Consider the following 19,546-nt stretch of genomic DNA (forward strand, 5'->3'; position numbering starts at 1 on the left):
AGGGATTTCTGTGTACTGATTTTGTATCCTGCAACTGTACTAAATTTACTGATTAGCTCTAGTTTTCAGATAGTACCTTTAGGGACTTTTATGTATAATTTCATGCTGTCTGCAGACAATGAGAGTTTTACTTTTTTTTTTTTTTTTTCCAATCTAGATTCCTTTCATTTCTTCTCTGATTGCCATGGCTAGGACTTCAAATCTATGTTCAATAACATTGGCAAGAGTGGGTACCCTTGTCTTGCTCCTGATCTTAGAAGAAATGTAAACTTTTTCAAGACGGTAATTCTGACTGGTATGAGGTGGTATCTCATTGTAGTCTGGATTTGCATTTCTCTCAGTTCAGTTGTGTCTGACTCTGCGATCCCATGAACTGCAGCACGCCAGGCTTCCCTGTCCATCACCAACTCCCAAACTATGTCCCATGTCCATGTCCCAAACTCATGTCCATTGAGTCAGTGATGCCATCCAGCCATCTCATCCTCTGTCATCCCCTTCTCCTCCTGCCCTCAATCTTTCCCAGCATCAGGGTCTTTTCAAATGAATTAGCTCTTCACAGCAGGTGGCCAAAGTATTGGAGTTTTAGCTTCAACATTATTCCTTCCAAAGAACACCCAGGACTTATCTCCTTTAGGATGGACTGGTTGGATTTCCTTGCAGTACAAGGGACTCTGCAGAGTCTTTTCCAACACCACAGTTCAAAAGCTTCAATCCTTCAGCTCTCAGCTTTCTTTACAGTCCAACTCTCACATCCATACATGGCCACTGGTAAAACCATAGCCTTGACTAGATGGACCTTTGTTGACAAAGTAATGTCTCTTCTTTTTAATATGCTGTCTAGATTGGTCATAACGTTTCTTCCCAGGAGCAAGCATCTTTTAATTTCATGGCTGCAATCACCATCTGCAGTGATTTTGCCTTTCTCTAGTAATTAGCGAAGTTGAGTACCTTTTCATGTGCCTGTTGCCCATCTCTATGTCTTCTCTGGAGAAATGTCTATTTAGGTCTTTTGCCCATTTTTCAATTGGATTTCTTGTTGTTATTTAATGGTATGAGCTGTTTATATATTTTGGAAATTAAGCCCTTGTCAGTTGCATTGTTTGCAAATATTTTCTCCCATTCCATAGAGTATCTTTTCATTTTGTTTATAATTTCCTTTGCTGTGTAAAAACTTAAGTTTGATTAAGTCCCATTTGTTCATTTTTGTTGTTATTTCTATTGCCTTGAGAGACCAACCTATGAAAACATTGGTATAATTTATGCCAGAGAACGTTTTGCCTATGATCTCTTCTAGGAGTTTTGTAATAGTGTCATACCTTAGGTTTAAGTTTTTAAGCCATTTTGAGCTTATTTTTGTGTGTAGGAATTTTGTGTATGATGTGAAGACATTTTCTGAATTTGCTTATTTACACACTGCTGTCCAAGTTTCCAAGCACTACCTGCTGAAGAGACTCTTTCCTATTTTGTATTCTTGCCTCCTTTTTTGAAGATTAATTGGCTACAGATGTATGGGGTTTTTTCCTGGGCACTCTGTTCTGTTCCATTGTTTTTGTGCCAACACCACTCTGTTTTGACTACTGTAGCTTTGTAGTACTGTATGTCTGTTTTTGTGCCAACACCACTCTGTTTTGACTACTGTAGCTTTGTAGTACTGTCTTAAGCCTGGGAGGGTTATGCCTCATGCTTTTTTTCTTTCTTCTCAGGATTGGTTTGGCAGTTCTGGGTCTTTTATGGTTCCGTACAAATTTTAAGATCATTTATTCTAGTTCTGTGAAAAGTGTCATGGGTAATTTGATTGAGATCACATTAAATCTTTAGACTGCTTTGGGTACATATGTGCTGAGTTGCTTCAGTCATATCGAACTCTGCCCAGTCCCATGGACTGTAGCCCACCAGGGTCCTCTATCCATGGGATTCTCCAGGCAATGCTGGAGTAGGTTACTGTGCCCTCCCTCCAGTGGAGCTTACTGACCCAGGGATTGAACCTGCATCTCTTACATCTCCTACGTTAGCAGGCGGGTTCTTTACCACTAGTGCCACCTGGAAAGCCCCAGCTTTGGGTAGTCATGCCATTTTAACAGTATTAATTCTTCCAATTCAAGAGCGTGCTATATCTTTCCATTTCTTTGAATCATCTTTAGTTTCCTTTATTAATGATTTATAATTCTCAGTATATGTCTTTCACCTCTTTGGTGAAGCTTATTCCTAAGTATATTATTATTATTTTTGATGTGATATTAAAAGTGATTGTTTGCATTCCTTTTCTGATAGTTCCTTGTTATAATTTTTAATATATAAAATATTTAATGGGGACTTTTTAATAAATAACAAAGTTGGAAGTACAAATGAGGGTTGTGGGGGCTCAGAGGAAGGGGGCAGTGAGGATTGCAATGGTGACAGAGTGAGCAGAACACTGTCTCCCAGCACCTGTCTCCATGCTAGAATCTCACTCTCTCTCTCGGAGCCTCTCTCCAGTCTGGTGGGACAGCACAGTAAGATAACTTGCCCCATTTTTTAGCTATAGAAACCGAGTTCCAGACGGGTTAACTGGCCTGCCCCAAGTCAGACCATTCCTGGCTTTTCTTGCTGCACCACTGTGTCCCAACTTAGAAGAAATAGTGGTTGGGCAGGGGAGGGCAAATGCCCCCATAGGAATAGTCAACAAAGATATGGAAACAAGCAAGAGCTTTCTGCACAGGGTGTTAGCTGGAACAAAGTGGGGGTACAGCTGAAGGGTAGTTTTTTTAAAAGCTAGAATTTATTTTTATATAAAAATATTCAAGAGACTTTTAAAAGGCCCAGTGAGGATGAGTCTTACCTGGTATTGGGGTAATGCTGGCCTAGTAAAAATTACTTGGAAATTGTTCTCATCGCTTCCGTTTTGGGGATGAGTTTGAGAGGGATTGGTATTAGTTCTTTGAATGTATAGTAGAATTCAGAAGTGAAATTTTCTGCTCCTAGACTTTAGTTCAAAGATTTTTGATGTGATCTCCTTACCAGTAATTGGTCTACTGAGATTTTCTAGGTTTCCATGATTCAGTCTTGGTAGGTTGAGTTTATACAAGTTTATCCATTTGCTCTTGGTTGTCTAATTTGTTGGCATGTGATTTTTTGAAGTATCTTATCATCCTTTGTATTTCTATGATATCTTTCATTTCTGACTTCATTTATTTGAGTCTCTTTTCTTTTAATGAGTCTAATTAAAAGTTTGTCACTTTTTAAAATCTTTTCAAAAGAATAGTTGTTATTTTCATCTTTCTATTGTCTATTTTGTCTCTACTTCATTTATTTCCACTCTGATCTTTATTTCCTTCCATCTGCTAACTTGGGGCTTAGTTTGCTCCTTTTATAGTTCCTTGAGGTCTAGACTTGAGATCTTTCTTGTTTCATGATGTAGGCATATATCACTATGGACATCCCTCTTAGAATTGCTGTTGCTGTATCCCATAAGTTTTTGTTTGTTGCATTTCTATTTTTATTAGTCTTGAGGTGTTTTCTGATTTCCTTTTATTCTCTGACCCACTAGTTGTTATGTAGCTGTGACTTAATCTCCACATATTTGTCAATTTTCTAGTGCTTTTTCTTGTAATTGATTTCCAGTTTTATAACACTGTGATCAGAAATGCTTGATAGGATTTTAATCTTCTGAAATTTATTAAGGCTAGTTTTATGGCCTAGTATATGATCTAAAGAATGTTCCATGTGCACTTGAGATGGAATATTCCATATATGTCCATTAAGTCAATTATCTATTATGTTATTTAAGGCTGATGTTTCCTAACAGATTTTGTCTAGATGATCTATCCATTGATTTAAGTGGGATATTAAAATCTCCTACCATATTGCACTGCTATTTCTCCCTTTAAGTATGTTAATACTTGCTTTATATATAAGTACATACATATATACACATATGCAAATGTTATACATATATACAAATGTTATATTGTCTTGCTGTATTGATTCCTTTACCATTATGTGAAGACCACCTTTGTTTCTTATTACAATCTTTGTCTTAAGGTCTATTTTATCTGTGCTTAGTTGCTCAGCTATGTCTAACTCTCTGTGACTCTCCAGGCTCCTCTGTCCATGGGGGTTCTCCAGGCAAGAATACTAGAGTGGATTGCCATACCCTCCTCCAGGGCTATTTTATCTGATGTAAATATAACTATTTTTACACCTGAAATCCTCAGATTTCTTTTGGTTTCCATTTGCATGGATCTCTTTTTCAATTTCTTTACTTTCGGTCTATGTGTATCCTTACATTGGAACTGAATTTCTTGTAGATAGCATTTAGTTAGTTCAGTCACTCACTCAGTCATGTCTGACTCTTTGCAACCCCATGGACCGCAGCACAGCAGGCGTCCCTGTCCATCACCAACTCCCGGAGTTTATTCAAACTCATGTCCATCAAGTGATGGACATCAGTAATGCCATCCAACCATCTCATCCTCTGCTGTCCCCTTGTCCTCCTGCCTTCAATCTTTCCCAGCATCAGGGTCTTTTCCAATGAGTCAGTTCTTCACATCAGGTGTGCAAAGTATTGGAGTTTCAGCATCAGTCCTTCAAATGAACACCTAGGACTGATTTTCTTTAGGATGGACTGGTTGCCTTTAGATGGGTCTTATTTTTTTAATCCATTCAGCCACTATATATCTCTTGATAATAGAATTTAGTTCATTTATATTTAAAGGAATTACTGATAAGTATGTACTTATGGCCATTTTGTTAATTATTTTCTGGCTATTTTATAATTTCTCTGTCCTTTGTTCTTTTTCTCTCTTCATTTGTGATTTGATGATTTTCTATAGTAGTATGCTTATACCAAAACCAGACAAAGATACCAAAATAATTAATGACCAATATTTCTGATGAACATAGAGGAAAACTCAACAAGATATTAGTAAACTGAACTCAATGATACATTAAGAGGATAACAAAATTGTGGTTTTCATTCTGTCTGCCTTCTGATGGATAAGGATAAGAGGCTTATGGAAGCTTCCTGCTGCGAGAGACTGACTGAGGGGCAAACTGGGTCTGTTCTGATGGGCCAGGGCCATGCTCAGTAAATCTTTAATCCAATTTTCTGTTGATGGGCAGGGCTGTGTTTCTTTCCTGTTGTTTGACCTGAGGCCAAACTATTGTGGAGGTAATGAAGATAATAGAGACCTCTTTCAAAAGGTCTCATGCATGCACTGCTGAACTCACTGCCTCTGACCCTGCAGCAGGCTACTGCCAACTCCTGCCTCCACCAGAGATTCCTGGATATCCATGGGCAAGCCTAGGTCATCCTCTTGTGGCGGTCACTGTTCCTTTTTCCTGGTTCCTGGTGCACACAAGGTTTTGTCTGTACCCTCCAAGAGTCTGTTTCCCCAGTCCTGTGTAAGTTCTGGTGGCTCTGTGGTGGGTTAATAGCAACCTCCTCCAAGAGGGTTTATGCCATACCCATGTCTGCTGCACCCCGAGCCCCTGTCCATGCAGCAGGCCACTCCTGATCCATACCTCCGCAGGAGACTCAAACAGTTCTGGCTCACCTTTCCTTCACTGACTATGCTAAAGCCTTTGACTGTGTGGACCACAACAAACTGGGAAATGGCAAAAAAGATGGGAATACCAGACCACCTACTTGCCTCCTGAGAAACCTGTATGCAAGTCAAGAAGCAAGAGTTAGAATTGGACATAGAACAACAGATGGCTCAAAATCGGGAAAGGAGTACAAGACTGTATGTTGTCACCCTGCTTATTCAATTTCTACGCAGAATACATCATGCAAAATGCTGGCCTGGATGAATGACAAGCTAGAATCAAGATTGCTGGGAGAAATATCAACAACCTCAGATATGCAGATGATACCATTCTAATGAAAGAAAGCAGAGAAGAATTAAAGAGCCTCTTGATGAGGATGAAAGAGGAGTGAAAAAGCTTGCATAAAACTCAACATTCAAAAAGTTAAGATCATGGCAAATAGATGGGGAAAAAGTGGTAACAGCAGATTTTATCTTCTTGAGCTCCAAAATCACTGTGGACTGTGCCTGCAGTCAGGAACTTAAAAGACACTTGCTCCTTGGAAGAAAAGCTATGACAAACGTAGATAGCGTATTAAGAAGCAGAGACATCCCTTTGCCAACAAAGGTCCATATAGTCAAAGCTTTGGTTTTTCCAGTAGTCATGTACGGATGTGCGAGTGGGACCATACAGAAACCTGAGCGCCAAAGAATCGATGCTTTAAAACTGTGGTGCTAGAGAAGACTCGTGAGAGTCCCTTGGACAGCAAAGATATCAAACCAGTCAATTCTAAAGGAATTCAACCCTGAATATTCATTGGAAGGAGGCAAAGGAGAAAGTGAAGTAGCGTGCATGTATGCACAATATTTGCTGAAGCTCCAGTATTTTGGTCACCTGATGTGAAGAGCCGACTCATTGGAAAAAACCCTGATGCTGGGAAAGATTGAAGGCAGTAGGAGAAGGGGACAACAGGAGATGAGATGGTTGGATGGCATCACTGACTCAATGGGTATGAGTTTGAGCAAACTCCAGGAGATGGTGAAGGATGGGGAAGCCTGGCATGCTACAGTCCATGGGGTCATAAAGAGTTGGACATGACTGAGCAATTGAACAACAAACTTTTCAGAATGAACACTAAGATCTGCATCATTTGGGTTAAAATACTACATACAGTTGACCTTGAATAATATGGGATTTGAACCATGTGCATCCTCTTCCAGTTTCCCCCCTCCCCCCAATATCAAATACTACAGTCGCACATGGCTTCCCAGGTGGCACTAGTAATAAGGAAACCGCCTGCCAATCCATAAGACATAAGAGACATGGATTCAATCCCTGGGTCAATAAGATCCCCTGGAGGAGGGCATGGTAACCCACTCCAGTATTCTTGCTGAAGAATCCCATGGACAGAGGAGCCTGGTGGGCTACAATCCAAAGGGTCACAAAGAGTCAGACACTACTGAAGTGACTTATCATGCATGTATGCACACTATTTGCAGTTAATTGACTCTACACAGGCAGAGCAGCCAGAAGGCACATTCGAAGTTTCATGGAGATTTTCAACCATGGCACAGGGTGGGCACCCTTAACCCCTATGTGTTCAAGGGTCAGCTGCACTACACTGCTATATTTAAAGTGGATAACCAACAAGGACCTACTGTATAGCACATGGAACTCTACTCAGTGTTATGTAGCAGCCTAGATGGGAGGGGAGTTTGGGAGAGAATACACATATATATGTATGACTGAGTCCCTAAGCTCTTCACATGAAACTGTCACAATAAAAGTTTTTAAAAAAAAATAAAAATAGGAAAAAAAGTGTTATGAACCACAAAAAGAAAATTGGCCTTGTCACATTTCCTAAATGTATGCCTTAACATTTGATATTCAAGTCATTTTCTCTTGAAGCATCTAGTGAGACATTTTCCTTTCTCATTTTCTTATTAACTGCTTCTGCTCTTCTAGAACCACACTTTTCAGTGGCCTTGTCTGTAATTTGATCAGGTCACCAAGAATGTTTTCGACTTCTTTAAATTCAGTATCTCCATAAATTTTTAAATTTTGCTTTACACTCGACATGCATTCTAATTACCTGATATTGTTTGGGTTAATCCAAACCACTCAAGTATGATACTGACTCAATGAGGCAGAAATGAATATTAGTGAAAAGCAGGGAAGGGCTGTTTGAGTAGTCACTAGTTAAATAATTTATTCATTTGTGAATATTTTCTTTTTTTTTTTTTTTTGCTTCACTAACCAACCTCATAAGGTTGAAGATTTTAATAATCAACAGTCACATAAAGAAATCCTTGTTCTTCTGATTTATATTCTCAGTCCTAATCCTATAGATCCAAAAAAAAAAAAAAACAAAGGTAATGAAGTCAACTTTCTTCCAAAATGAAAAAAGTAGAGCTGTGAATGGCTTCTCAATTGCTGAGCCATCTAGAGTTTGCCAAAGTTACTAATGATCTGAAAGAAAATGAAAGCCATGTTGCAGTTTGTGAGAGTAGACCTTTGAGCCAGAGGTGGGGAGTTATCCATAAACTGCAATATTAGAATGAAATCACAACCTCCCTCACCCCAAAAGGAACTGAAGCCCTTGCCCCACCCTTTCTCAATTCCAGTTTGAGATGTCAGTCGGCATCTTGGCAGCAAAATCACAAAATGGTACACCTTATAAAATAACTGACAGTCAGTTGGATACTGGATATCTACATAACTGGGAGGAAAATCTGTTTCATTTTCCTTCATAAAGATTTGTACTAGGCAGAGAACAGACCTGTGGTTGCCAATGGGGAGGGATGAATTGGGAGCTTGGGATTAGCAGGTGCAAACAATTATGTATAGAATGAATAGACAACAAGGTCCCACTATATAGCACAGGGAACTATATTAAATATCCAGGGATAAACCATAATGGAAAAGAATGTGAAAAATATGTGTATGTATGTACATACTTATGAAAGTCTTAGCTGCTTAGTCCTGTCCAACTCTTTGTGACCTCATGGACTGTAGCCTGCCAGGCTCCTCTATCCATGGAATTCTCTGGGCAATAACAGTGGAGTGGGTAGCCATTCCCTTCTCCAGGGGATCTTCCAGATCCAGGAATCACACCCAGGTCTTCAGGCAGATTCCTTACCGTCTGAGCCACCAGGGAAAACCTAATATATATAACTGAATCACTTTACTGTACAACAGAAATGAAAACATGGTAGATCAACTATACTTTAAATAAATATTTTACTAGGATTCTCGAATGTAAAGGAAAGAAGTAAAATTTAAAGTTGGTTCATTCAGAGACCCAAACTCCTCTTATGTCATGATGCTTTCTTAATCCACTCAGAATCTCCCAAACAGTAGCTATTAATGATTTGCTTGTTCAGTATTCCTGTTTGCAAGCATGGCACGCCTGCCTCTCCCTTTCAGCTGTTCTATCTGTGTCATGATTCTGTGAACAGGAGAACAAATAGCAGCCAACTCCCGCTAAAAAATCAAAGCTTTGAAAGGCCATGGCAGAAGTGGAGAGAAGTTTCTCCCAGATGTCAGAGTTCTTGAGTACCTCTCTTGTCTCTGTCCTAATTAAATTCCAAGTGAAGCTACTTGCGTCTTATGGGACATTTGCCTCCTGGCTGACAGAAGTCCTTTTCTCCCTTTGGGAGAGAGGGTGGAGGGGGACGGATCTTGACCTGTCTTCATTATGCCTCAGAGAACTAGAAGGATGAAATAACATCGCTCATTTTAGTTTAGGAAATTGAATCTTACTATCTGAAAAATTATAATATGGTTAGGAAAAAATTCTGTTAAAATACTTTCAAGTTCTATAATCACTACAGTTTTGGAGCATGCCTCTACTTATGTGCTTAAGAATATTTTTCAAGGATTTTAAGCTTATTACTGGAGAAGGAAATGGCAGCCCACTCCAGTACTCTTGCCTGGAGAATCCCATGGATAGAGGAACCCAGCAGGCTACAGCCCATGGGGTCGCAAAGAGTCAGACATGACTGAGCGACTAAGCTCTCACTATAAATTTAATAATTATAATAATTGCTTAATGAAAAATAAGAATATAAAAATGAACGCCTAGATATATGTGTGTGCGCTCAGTTGCTCACTCATGTCTGACTCTTTGCAGCCCCATGAAGTTGTCCCCCACCAGGCTCCACGGTCCATGGAATTTTCCAGGCAAGAGTAATAATCATATAAAACACAAATAATTTAAGAGTTTTAAATCACTTTTTCAGTAAAAATTTCTAAAATGTCATAAAAAAGTAGATATATCATTCAGTTCAGTTGCTCAGTCATATCCAACTTTTTGCAACCCCATGGACTACAGCAGTCTAGGCTTCCCTGTCCATCACCAACTCCCGGAGCTTGCTCAAACTCATGTCCATCCAGTTGGTGATGTGAACATATGATTATTTTATGCAAATAAATATTGGACTTTTGGAGTTTTTATTGGACATCCCTCCCCTCTCCCACTCCCACCTTTCTAGGTCATCACAGAGCACTTGGCTGAGCTCCTTGTGTTATATGACAGCTTCCCACTAGCTATTTTACACGTGGTAGTGTACATATGTCTGTGCTACTCTCTCAATTCATCCCACTCTCTCCTTCAGGTATTTAACAATACCTAAAGCAGCATTCCAAGTCTTATTTATACTAATCATATGTATAAGATACACTTCTAAAGTGATACACTTCTAAATTCCAGTGTAGTCAACCTGGTATACAAAGCATTGGCCTGAAACAAAAATACCCAACTCATATCCCTGTTGTGACACTTATAAGTTATTGACCTCTAAATGTATCCTTGAACTCCTGTGGTCCTTGGTTTCTTCTGTTCTAGATTGTGAAGTTTGTAATCTGGAGTCATTAGCCTCACCATATAGGCTCTTCTCACTTCTGAATTAGTCAGGTCCAAATGATTTGTTAACAAATGTAGCAAATAAAAAGTGTTCATGATTCCCATCATTTTCCACTAGTCTAGAGAAATTCCTATGCATTGAAGATGGATTTAATATGTACTTTTTGGAAAACTTAAATATTAAGGTATTCAGTGTCTTTATGCAGTAAGAAGCAACCACCAGAGTGGTTGGACCAGAGTCTAAAAAAACTTAACCATTCTTTTCCCATCGTGTCCTTGTCGATCTTTCTGCTGCTGCTGCTACGTCACTTCAATTGTGTCCAACTCTATGCGACCCCATAGACAGCGGCCCACCAGGCTCCTCTGTCCCTGGGATTTTCCAGGCAAGCTATCTTTCTGAGAGCAGGTGTATTTATTTGATTAAGGGTATCAGTAGCTTCTCATGAAAGAATAGCTGAATTAAATCAACTAATTTATTTTGTGCTTATGTTCAAGATTCTAGGAAAAAACTTGTTCATGTCTCATCTGTGCTGACTGTTTTCTAGGACCCACTGATCTCAGCATGAAGAGGCAGTTGGCGACCAGCTCAGGATCGTCTAGCAGTTCAAGCTCCAGACCTCAGCTGAGTCCAACTGAAATCAACGCAGTGAGACAGCTGGTTGCGGGATATCGAGAATCCGCTGCATTTTTACTGCGTTCTGCAGATGAACTGGAAAATCTTATTTTACAACAGAACTGAGTCCAACAACGATCCTCTTCACTGAGGTTTAAATTTGCAGTTTCCACTAATGACACTTTGATTTCCCAGCAGAGATGCGTCTGGTCTTAACTGCACAGTCTTAAGAGAAATACTTCCATTATGCCACATTGTCCTTGATCCATAAAGTGATGTGTTTCGGTGCTTCAAAGGAACCCTGGCCTCTGAAGTACTTGAGATACGTTAACGTGTCCAGCCTACTGCTTTTTGTTTCAGTGTGCCAGCATAAATATCTGGGGCAAAAAAAAAAAAAAAAAAGGCTGTGTATTCCTAATTCAAGGATAAAACAGAAGAAGCTTGTGGTATAAAAAAAATAGTTCAAGGTCCAGCTGAAATATTAGTGGAATTTGCTACTGACTTACTGGACTGAAAGCTGCAGTATCTGGAGGAAAAAAAAAAAAAAAAGCCAAAATTTCTTGTTGCTACAGGATATAGCAATGAAAAGGATCTTGTATTTTAAAAAAAAAAATGTAATTTTTATAAAAAGAAAACTTGTTTTTCATTCAGAATTGTCATTTTTACTTTGGTAATTTTTTCATAGGTCCTAAAAGAAAACTGTTTTGAGAAACTACTGTAAGTACCTTTTCCACATCCCTTTGCCTTCTCCTCTTTCCAAATTCTTTCTACAAAAAGAACACTTGATGCTGGGGAAAAGATACCCTTACCTATGTTCTTTAAATCGTCACATCAGGAACTACTTCCAAGAGGAGCTTGCATTTCTGCACTCATGCTGTTCTCAAGCATCCCACTCAGCACTGCAGCTTTACCATAGCGGTTTCTCCACAGAATTTTTTTTAATATTCAAAAGAGACATATCATTGAAAAAAAAAATCACACCTTGATTTCTTACAGCTGCTCTCCCCGGATTGCCGCTGCTGTTTTACGGGCATCCTTCTAGCAGCCATTGGATGTTGATGACTGAATGTTAAAGACGTTGCAAGTGACAATCTGAAAATTTGCACTCGTGTGTGTTGTTTTCTTTTCTCTTTCAGAAATAGTTTCCAAAAAGAGACATTACCTCTCCTGAGACGATTTGTATAATTTACACTTGTAGGTAAAAATGATGTAAAGAACTCTCAGTGGATATAGCCACAACTTACAATGAACTGTCCCCTCCTCTCTCCCACACTTGACCCTTATTTTATAGTGTTGGATACACATGAATGGTGTTCTTTGTGCACTGAGGCAAGCCTATTTTTAAAATATTTAGGGAGGAGTACATCCGTTTACGCTTCTTGTACACTTTTTCTGTTGTTTAGCTTTGGTTGGATTACAGATTCTTTGTGCATTCCTGAATTTGCCTTATTTCATGTAAAATTTATGTCATTTGGGTTTTGATAAGTTTAAGGCATCAGTGACATTTCTTAACTACTTGTTACATATAGTTTTTCAAGTAATGACTGTGGTTGTGACCAAGTAATGTGCACTTTTTCTTGTAACTGTGGACATTGCTATGCTTTTTTCTTCTAGTGTTTCTAGAATTACGGTTCCTTACAGTTACGTAAACAAAAAAAAAACAAACAAAAAAAAACTTTTGTGATACTGTTGGTGAATATAATGTGAAAATCTTATTGAAATATGAGTATTTTGGAAATACATAGATGCACAAACATCTTTTAAGGTGTGGATTTAGAATTTGCTTATTTAATTGAAAATTCAAAATATTGAGGGCTGGTATAATTTTGTTTTGTTGGGTTTAATAAACAGATTTCTGTGTTAAAATACTGATTGTGGAAACTTATAAATTTTTGGAATCATATGAAATATTATTTTGTATCTACATTTAACACAAAATTGACAGTTCAAATATATTTCAAGAGCATCCCAAGGTCCCCCAGAGTCTCCACATGCAGGCTAGTAAATAACTTATTCCAAGGAGTAAAGCAAATTAGCAAACCATAGCTATTTCATTTGATTAAATATGATTTAAGAATTTATCTTTTATTCCCCATTTTAACATGACTAATCTGGCTCTTTAAGTCATATTTAGCATTTTGGGGAAAACTTACCACTTTTAAGTCCCTGTTTTATGCTTTGGTATTTGTTATTGAATAGTATTTGAGGCTTTGGCATGGTTACTATTTCAAAATGTAACACCCAGGTTTGGGTTCAACCTATATATAAAAATCCATAATAGTGATCCTTATTAAGCACTTTGATTGGAGAAGGCAAGTGCCAGCAAGGCACTTTTGTTTTCATTTGATTTTCAAGTTATAACTCCCACACCCATCCACCAAGGACTAAATCCCCCCCTGCCTTCTGCTTTTTGCACATTTATCTAGAAGAATGAGTTCCAGGACTCCCACTGTTTCCCTAGGAGAGCTCTGAGGACAAAACCATGTACCACTTTGTTTTCCTTTGTAACTTGTCCCTGAAAAGCACCCTGGTCTTTTTGTAATTCTCTGTCACATCCCCTTTATAAAGCAGTTTGGAGGAACTGGGTGCAGGTTCGTATTTTCATTCAAATGAGGTGATAGAAAACTATCATCCACATGGAGATCACATAGATATTTCTGTCACTTCTGACAGACAGCTTTTCATACAGCCACAGTTTCTTGTCACATATGTATTACTTGATCACACTTAGTAAGAAAACATTTCTTGAAGTAACAGCAGAAAATGCAAACACAAGTAGATACTGAATTTTCCTAAGTTGTATAAAGTAACAACTTGATAAAAAGGGCATTCAGATCATGATAGCCACCATTTACTGATTATTTACACATGGAAAAGGCATTTATTTCCTTTACCTCCAACAACACTAGGAGATCAGGATAGCCACTTTTTATTTTACAACGAGGCTCAAGCAGATGAAGTAACTTGCTAGGAGCCCCAGGAGAATGAAAACTAAAGCCCTCATTTGACCCAGGCAGGCCCGATGCTGGAGCCCCCTCTATTGGTGGCCGGTCTGTTCCCTCCCAGGGTTTCCCTGACAGTTCAAAAGAATCCACCAGCAACTCAAGAGACATGGGAGATGCAGGTTCAATCCCTGGCTGGGGAAGATCCCCTGGAGGAGGAAAATGGTAACCCATTCCAGTATTCTGGCCTGAAAAATCTAATGAACAGAAGAGCCTGGCAAGTCCTAAGGGTTACAAAGAGTCGGACATGACTGAGCAACTATACACACACTAAATCTTTACATTCTGTACCAACTTGGAACCTGACCAGTTTATACTCAAGTTTAGCCATTTTATTTATATATAAAAGATAAATAATAGTTATTAAAGTGCACTTGACATCAAATAAAGCATTTGACTAAACACTGAGCATTTTATCCAACTTATGGAAGTTTAATTTCCTTTATGTTCTCTACAGATATAAAGAGCAGTCATAAAATCCACCACTAATGAAAATCAAACACACACTGCATGAAGGAAAGGCAGTGACTTGTTTTTAAACATGATGGGTACAGTAGTGAATCTGGTAAGGAAAGAGAAAAGGGATTATCCAACTAATGCTCATACATAAAGCTCATGAAGTTCATTCATCTGAGATTTCAGTTACTATGCAGGTGCTATCTGGTTATTTTAATTAATCCTGGTACCATTTACAAAATATTCAAAGATTAGTCTTGGTTTGCCAAAAATAATTTCACAAGGCCCAGGTTTCAAACTTTAGTTTGTTAAAAAAAAAAATCCAAAAATAAATCAGGTGGACATTACATTAACTCTGTTTATGTTTTAAACTGTGTTTGACATGTAGAAATTCAGTAAAGCAAAAGCTAACCTACAGGAGTTTACCATTTAAAGAGAATTAAAATCTCGTTTCTTAAAACTATTTTGAAAGGAGATAAAATTCTGCTAATAGTCTGTCTCAGGTTTTAAAGTCAATCATTTTCAACATTTTATTTTCTGATTATGAAAGGAACCTAGCAAATACAGGAAATAAGGAGGGAAATTCCAGCATCCATGAAGAACAATGATAACATTTTACAGTGTATCTTTCAAAGTTTATCTATACAAGTAAATTTTTTTTTTAATTTTGCTCTGCATGGTATTTCCCCATCTGCTTTCTGTCCTAAAAGTATACCATAAATCCTTTCCACATCATTAGGTATTATCTTTACTATTTCTGAAGACTGTATGGTATTATATTGTATGAATGTACCTGTATTAATTTTCTATTGCAACTGTAACAAATTACCCCAAACACTGCAAATGTATTACAGTCTGGTAAGTTGATGTATTGCTGATCCTGCTCACAGAGCCAACTGTTTCGCTGTATCTCACTGAACACACTATTCGTTGAGTGCATGGTAGGCAAGGCATAAGCTAAGAAGACTGAACTGCAGACATGTTTATTCTCTCCTGCCTGACGAAGCAGCCATTATTACATCACATAACATGGCCCCAAGGGCTTTTGAGGTGGAGCTTATATAATAAAAGTAGTCCATGGCCAAGCGATTACCTCATGATGCGCATGCTCAGTGTTATGAGTGATCTCGGCTGTTATGTTAATTATTTACAAAACATGGGGCAAGAGCGAGAGGCCATGGGATTAGAGAGCCTGACCACTGCCATCTTGGCTAGTTTGCTCTCTCCCTACTGTTGGAATTCTCACTGGGCTAAAATCTAGGTATCGAAAGGACTATGTTTCTCTCTGGTTGTTCTGGGGGAGAATCCATTTCCTGACCTACTCTAGCTTGGAGGCTGCCTGTATTCCTTGACTTGGGGTTCCTTCATCTTCCAAGCCAGGAGTTTAGCATCTTCGGATCTCTCTGTAACTCTGACTTCCACTTCTATCCCTTCTTCCATCTTTAAGGACCCTTCTGAGTTCATTGGGCCCACATGAATAGAATATGACAACCTCTTTCAAGTCAGATGATTAGCAGCCTTAATTCCATCTACAAACCTAACTCCTTAATTTTAACATGTAATAAAACAGATTCTGATGATTAGGATGTGGAAATCTCTCTCAGGGAGGGGAGATTATTCTGTCTACTGTAGTATTTTAATTTCTTTTTATTCCCTTTTAAATCTCTCTCATACCCAGCTGTATTTCATCCATTCACTATAGTAAAGTTTCCAAGTCAGCAGCACAAACATTTTATAAATAATTGTCAGCTGCTGTATCTGTATTTTTTCTTCTGTACAAAGGGTCTTTAGGAAATTGTTTTAATGGCATTCTCAAATATCACACATTCAAATCAAATGTAATAAATGCATATGTTAAGCGTGCAGCTAACTCTTTCAAGTGAAATGAAACAAAAATACCTCTGAACTCTTTCCTTATTTTGATTTCTTAGAAAGTGATTCTGCCCAGGAAATTTCCTGAAATGTGTTTTAGGCAGCCATATTAGACCAGAATAGGTACGGAAGGATCCAAAGCTTAATTTCTATAAGCAATCCAACCACATTCATAAAACTTCTGGTGGTAATTACCAGTGGTGGTTTATTTACTCTGAACAAATAAAAGGTATTAACATTAGATGTTATTAGATGACATGTCTTTTCAAAGGGAAGGTTTGGCAATAACACACCTATTGCATTTAGGATAAGCAAACAGGTTTAAAAATTAAACCTCTTTACCTCCATTTCTTTGTGAGAAAACTATACTTTATTTACATATTAAAATTTTTATTTCCCGTCATTTACTGGGCTTTTTTTTTTCCCATTTCAATGGCCATCCATTGAAAAAGATTAAAGATAATTCAAGACCATTTATAATGATGTAAGAGGGAAAAAGAAAAACAGACCACAGAGAGCAGATATTATTACTCAAAGTGTGGAAGTACACCAGTTTTTTTTTCCCTTGAAAATATTGACTTCTCATATTCTTTGTTCATTGGGGAATGGAGGAGATCAGGCTGCCTGTGAAAAATGGCTTTACTTAAAGCACTCCATTACAGTGACAGGACAAGCGGCCAGAAATTCCACAGTAGATTATTTACTCTCAGTTCCTCCGCTGGTAGAAAGATTCCAAAGTCTGTTTTGATTCTTAGCTCATTTTAATTTCCATTCATTTAATTAGTGTATTCTTTAACCTACTATGTGGAGGCATCAGGCTCTGATACAGGGAAACTATTTCTACTTCAAGAGGTCACATCTAGTGGAAGACAGAGACAGAAGTAAAGATGGTTAGAATATGAAGGATAAGGAGTGTGTGACATGTAATGATGCAGTAGAAACAGTGTAATATGTCATGATATGATAGAAACAGTGTAACATGTCATGATATAATAGAAACAGTGTAACATGCCATGATATGATAGAAACAGTGTGACATGTAATATGATAGAAACAGTGTGACATGTCATGATAGAAACAGTGTGACATGTCATGATATGATAGAAACATGTCAGGTCAAATGAGGTCATAGATCTATAGCAGTCTTGGCTGTATCAGGGGTGGGTGGGCGAGGTGAATTGAGGGGGATGATGGTGCCAGAGGCTAGCTGGTCACAAAGATGGAGCTGTGGGGAAGGAATACCTGGCAAAGTTGTTGAGCGTGTCCAGGGAGGAAAGAAGAATAAAAGATGAGTCCGGTAAAGACATGTTTCAACTTCAGAGGACACCACCAGTTGAGGATGGAGGCGCACTGTATAGCGTGATGCACAGTGACTCAAGCAGTATAGTCTTGCCAGAAGGCAGAGATTGAGATGAAAAAAGACTGTGGGAGCAGAATAAAAGAGCCAGATCAGTGGTGTCTCTGTTAACTACTTGTGGGAACTTCGGCTCAAGAAGATGACCTAGTACTAGATCACAGGACCACCCTCCAACCTCCAAAGTAAATCAAACCCCTAATAATGAAATACAACTAGTACTACCTAAGTAGCCTAGGGACAAGGAAGGAATGGGCTTTGTCCTAAAACCACAGAAAGGGGGAACCAGGAATATTCAGTACATGTCACAAATTAATGTGACTTCATCCTTAGGAAACAGATCTGAGGGAAGACTGAGCGGACAGGAATGTTGAAACTCCCCCTCCCACTATTAAAGCCCAAGTTGGGAGAAAAGAGAATGAGGGGTGAGTGGACCAGCTTGGAAAAATATATACACAACCCTACAAAAACACAAGACCCTTGCTGCCCTAAGGACGAATCTCCAGAAGTAGAAACACTGTCAGGACTTGCCATTTCATGAGCTCTCTGGTGGAAAACATCGGCTGAGAGGTAAAGATGGGAAGACAGTGACACCAGGGTATGTTTTCTACAAAAAGAAATGGAGATTCAGTGAGCATTCCGCCGGCCCACTTCCTGTCCTGTCCTTTTTCTCCTCTTCTTTACCTCCTCCCCACCAGTGATTACTAAGTCAGCAGACAAAACTTAAGAGGTGTCCTTGCCTTCTTTAATTTTCTCTTCAGAGCAGGAAACAGGCAAAGATGCTGGAGGAAAGGGAAGGCATTAGGAGAAATGAGTTTTGGGGTCTCATTGGCCTCTGTCAAAAGTGAAATTTCAGAAGGTCCACCCTGAAAATGGGGAATTTAGGAATCTTCAATTTCCCATCTCCAAATATGGATAGCACACTCCCATGTGGAGTGAGTTCTAAAACTGGACTACCAACAACATTGCAGAAAACAATGATCACAGATGGACACCCCAATCTCACCTCCCAGAATTCTGCTCTCCCTGCCCTCAGCAAAACAAAAGCAGGACTTAAGTAACATGGAAGCTTATATTACCATATGTAAAATAGATAGCCAACAGGAATTTGTTGTATGGCTCAGGAAACTCAAACAGAGGCTCTGTATCAACCTAGAAGGGTGGGGTGGGGAGGGAGATGGGAGGGAGTTTCAAAAGGGAGGGGATATATGTACACCTACGGCTGATTCATGTTGATGTTTGATGGAAAACAGCAAAATTCTGTAAAGCAATTATCCTTCAATAAAAAATTTTAAAAAAAGCAGAACTCAAATATGCCACTCTCAGGCTACAGGTCAACAAGAAGTGTGAGTATATATAGAAAAATAAAAGGGGGAAAGAGATATCAGGGAGAATCTAGTTATACTGTATTAAGAGAAACAGTAGGTAGAACAATGAACATATCCCACAAATATGAATAAAACATAAAAGAAGAGCATGGCACTCATATATCCAACCAATAGCCAAGAATGAAAGTCAGGCAGACAGGGAAGAACAGTTTATACATTAAAAAAAAAAAATACATTTGAAATAAAATCTCTCAATAAAACATTTTTATCTATAATAAATGCTTTGCTTGCAACAAGAAACTATAAGACCAAAGAAACAATTTCTCACATCATTTGACAACCCTAAATTATAACAATGTCACATATGACAAAGCTTTCATTATAAGCAATCATTCTTCAAGAGTACTTTAGAGGAAAACAGAAAAATCTATTGTTGCATATATTTTCTATCCATTACAGAAACAGGTAAGAGGGATGGCTTATACACCATGCCAGACCAAGGAGAGTATGAGGCACCTCTGAAGATTGGAAAAAGAACCATCAGAATTTCCC

At 38.5% G+C, this 19,546-nt stretch overlaps 1 protein-coding gene across 6 annotated transcripts in view; it reads left to right on the top strand.

The window, feature by feature from the left end:
• Positions 1–12,848, top strand: part of NOL4 (nucleolar protein 4) — a 465,486-nt gene extending 452,638 nt beyond the window's left edge. For 5 of the 6 annotated variants that reach the window (XM_027525944.1, XM_027525947.1, XM_027525948.1 and 2 more), the window contains one exon: positions 10,915–12,848. In XM_027525944.1, the coding sequence (XP_027381745.1) occupies positions 10,915–11,108 (194 nt within the window). In that variant the 3' untranslated portion in view covers positions 11,109–12,848. The remainder of the gene's footprint in view (positions 1–10,914) is intronic. The other variant, XM_027525946.1, reaches the window with a different exon arrangement.
• Positions 12,849–19,546: the final 6,698 nt, after the last annotated feature.

Source organism: Bos indicus x Bos taurus, chromosome 24, assembly GCF_003369695.1.
Source record: "Bos indicus x Bos taurus breed Angus x Brahman F1 hybrid chromosome 24, Bos_hybrid_MaternalHap_v2.0, whole genome shotgun sequence".
NCBI classification, from domain to species: Eukaryota; Metazoa; Chordata; class Mammalia; order Artiodactyla; family Bovidae; genus Bos; species Bos indicus x Bos taurus.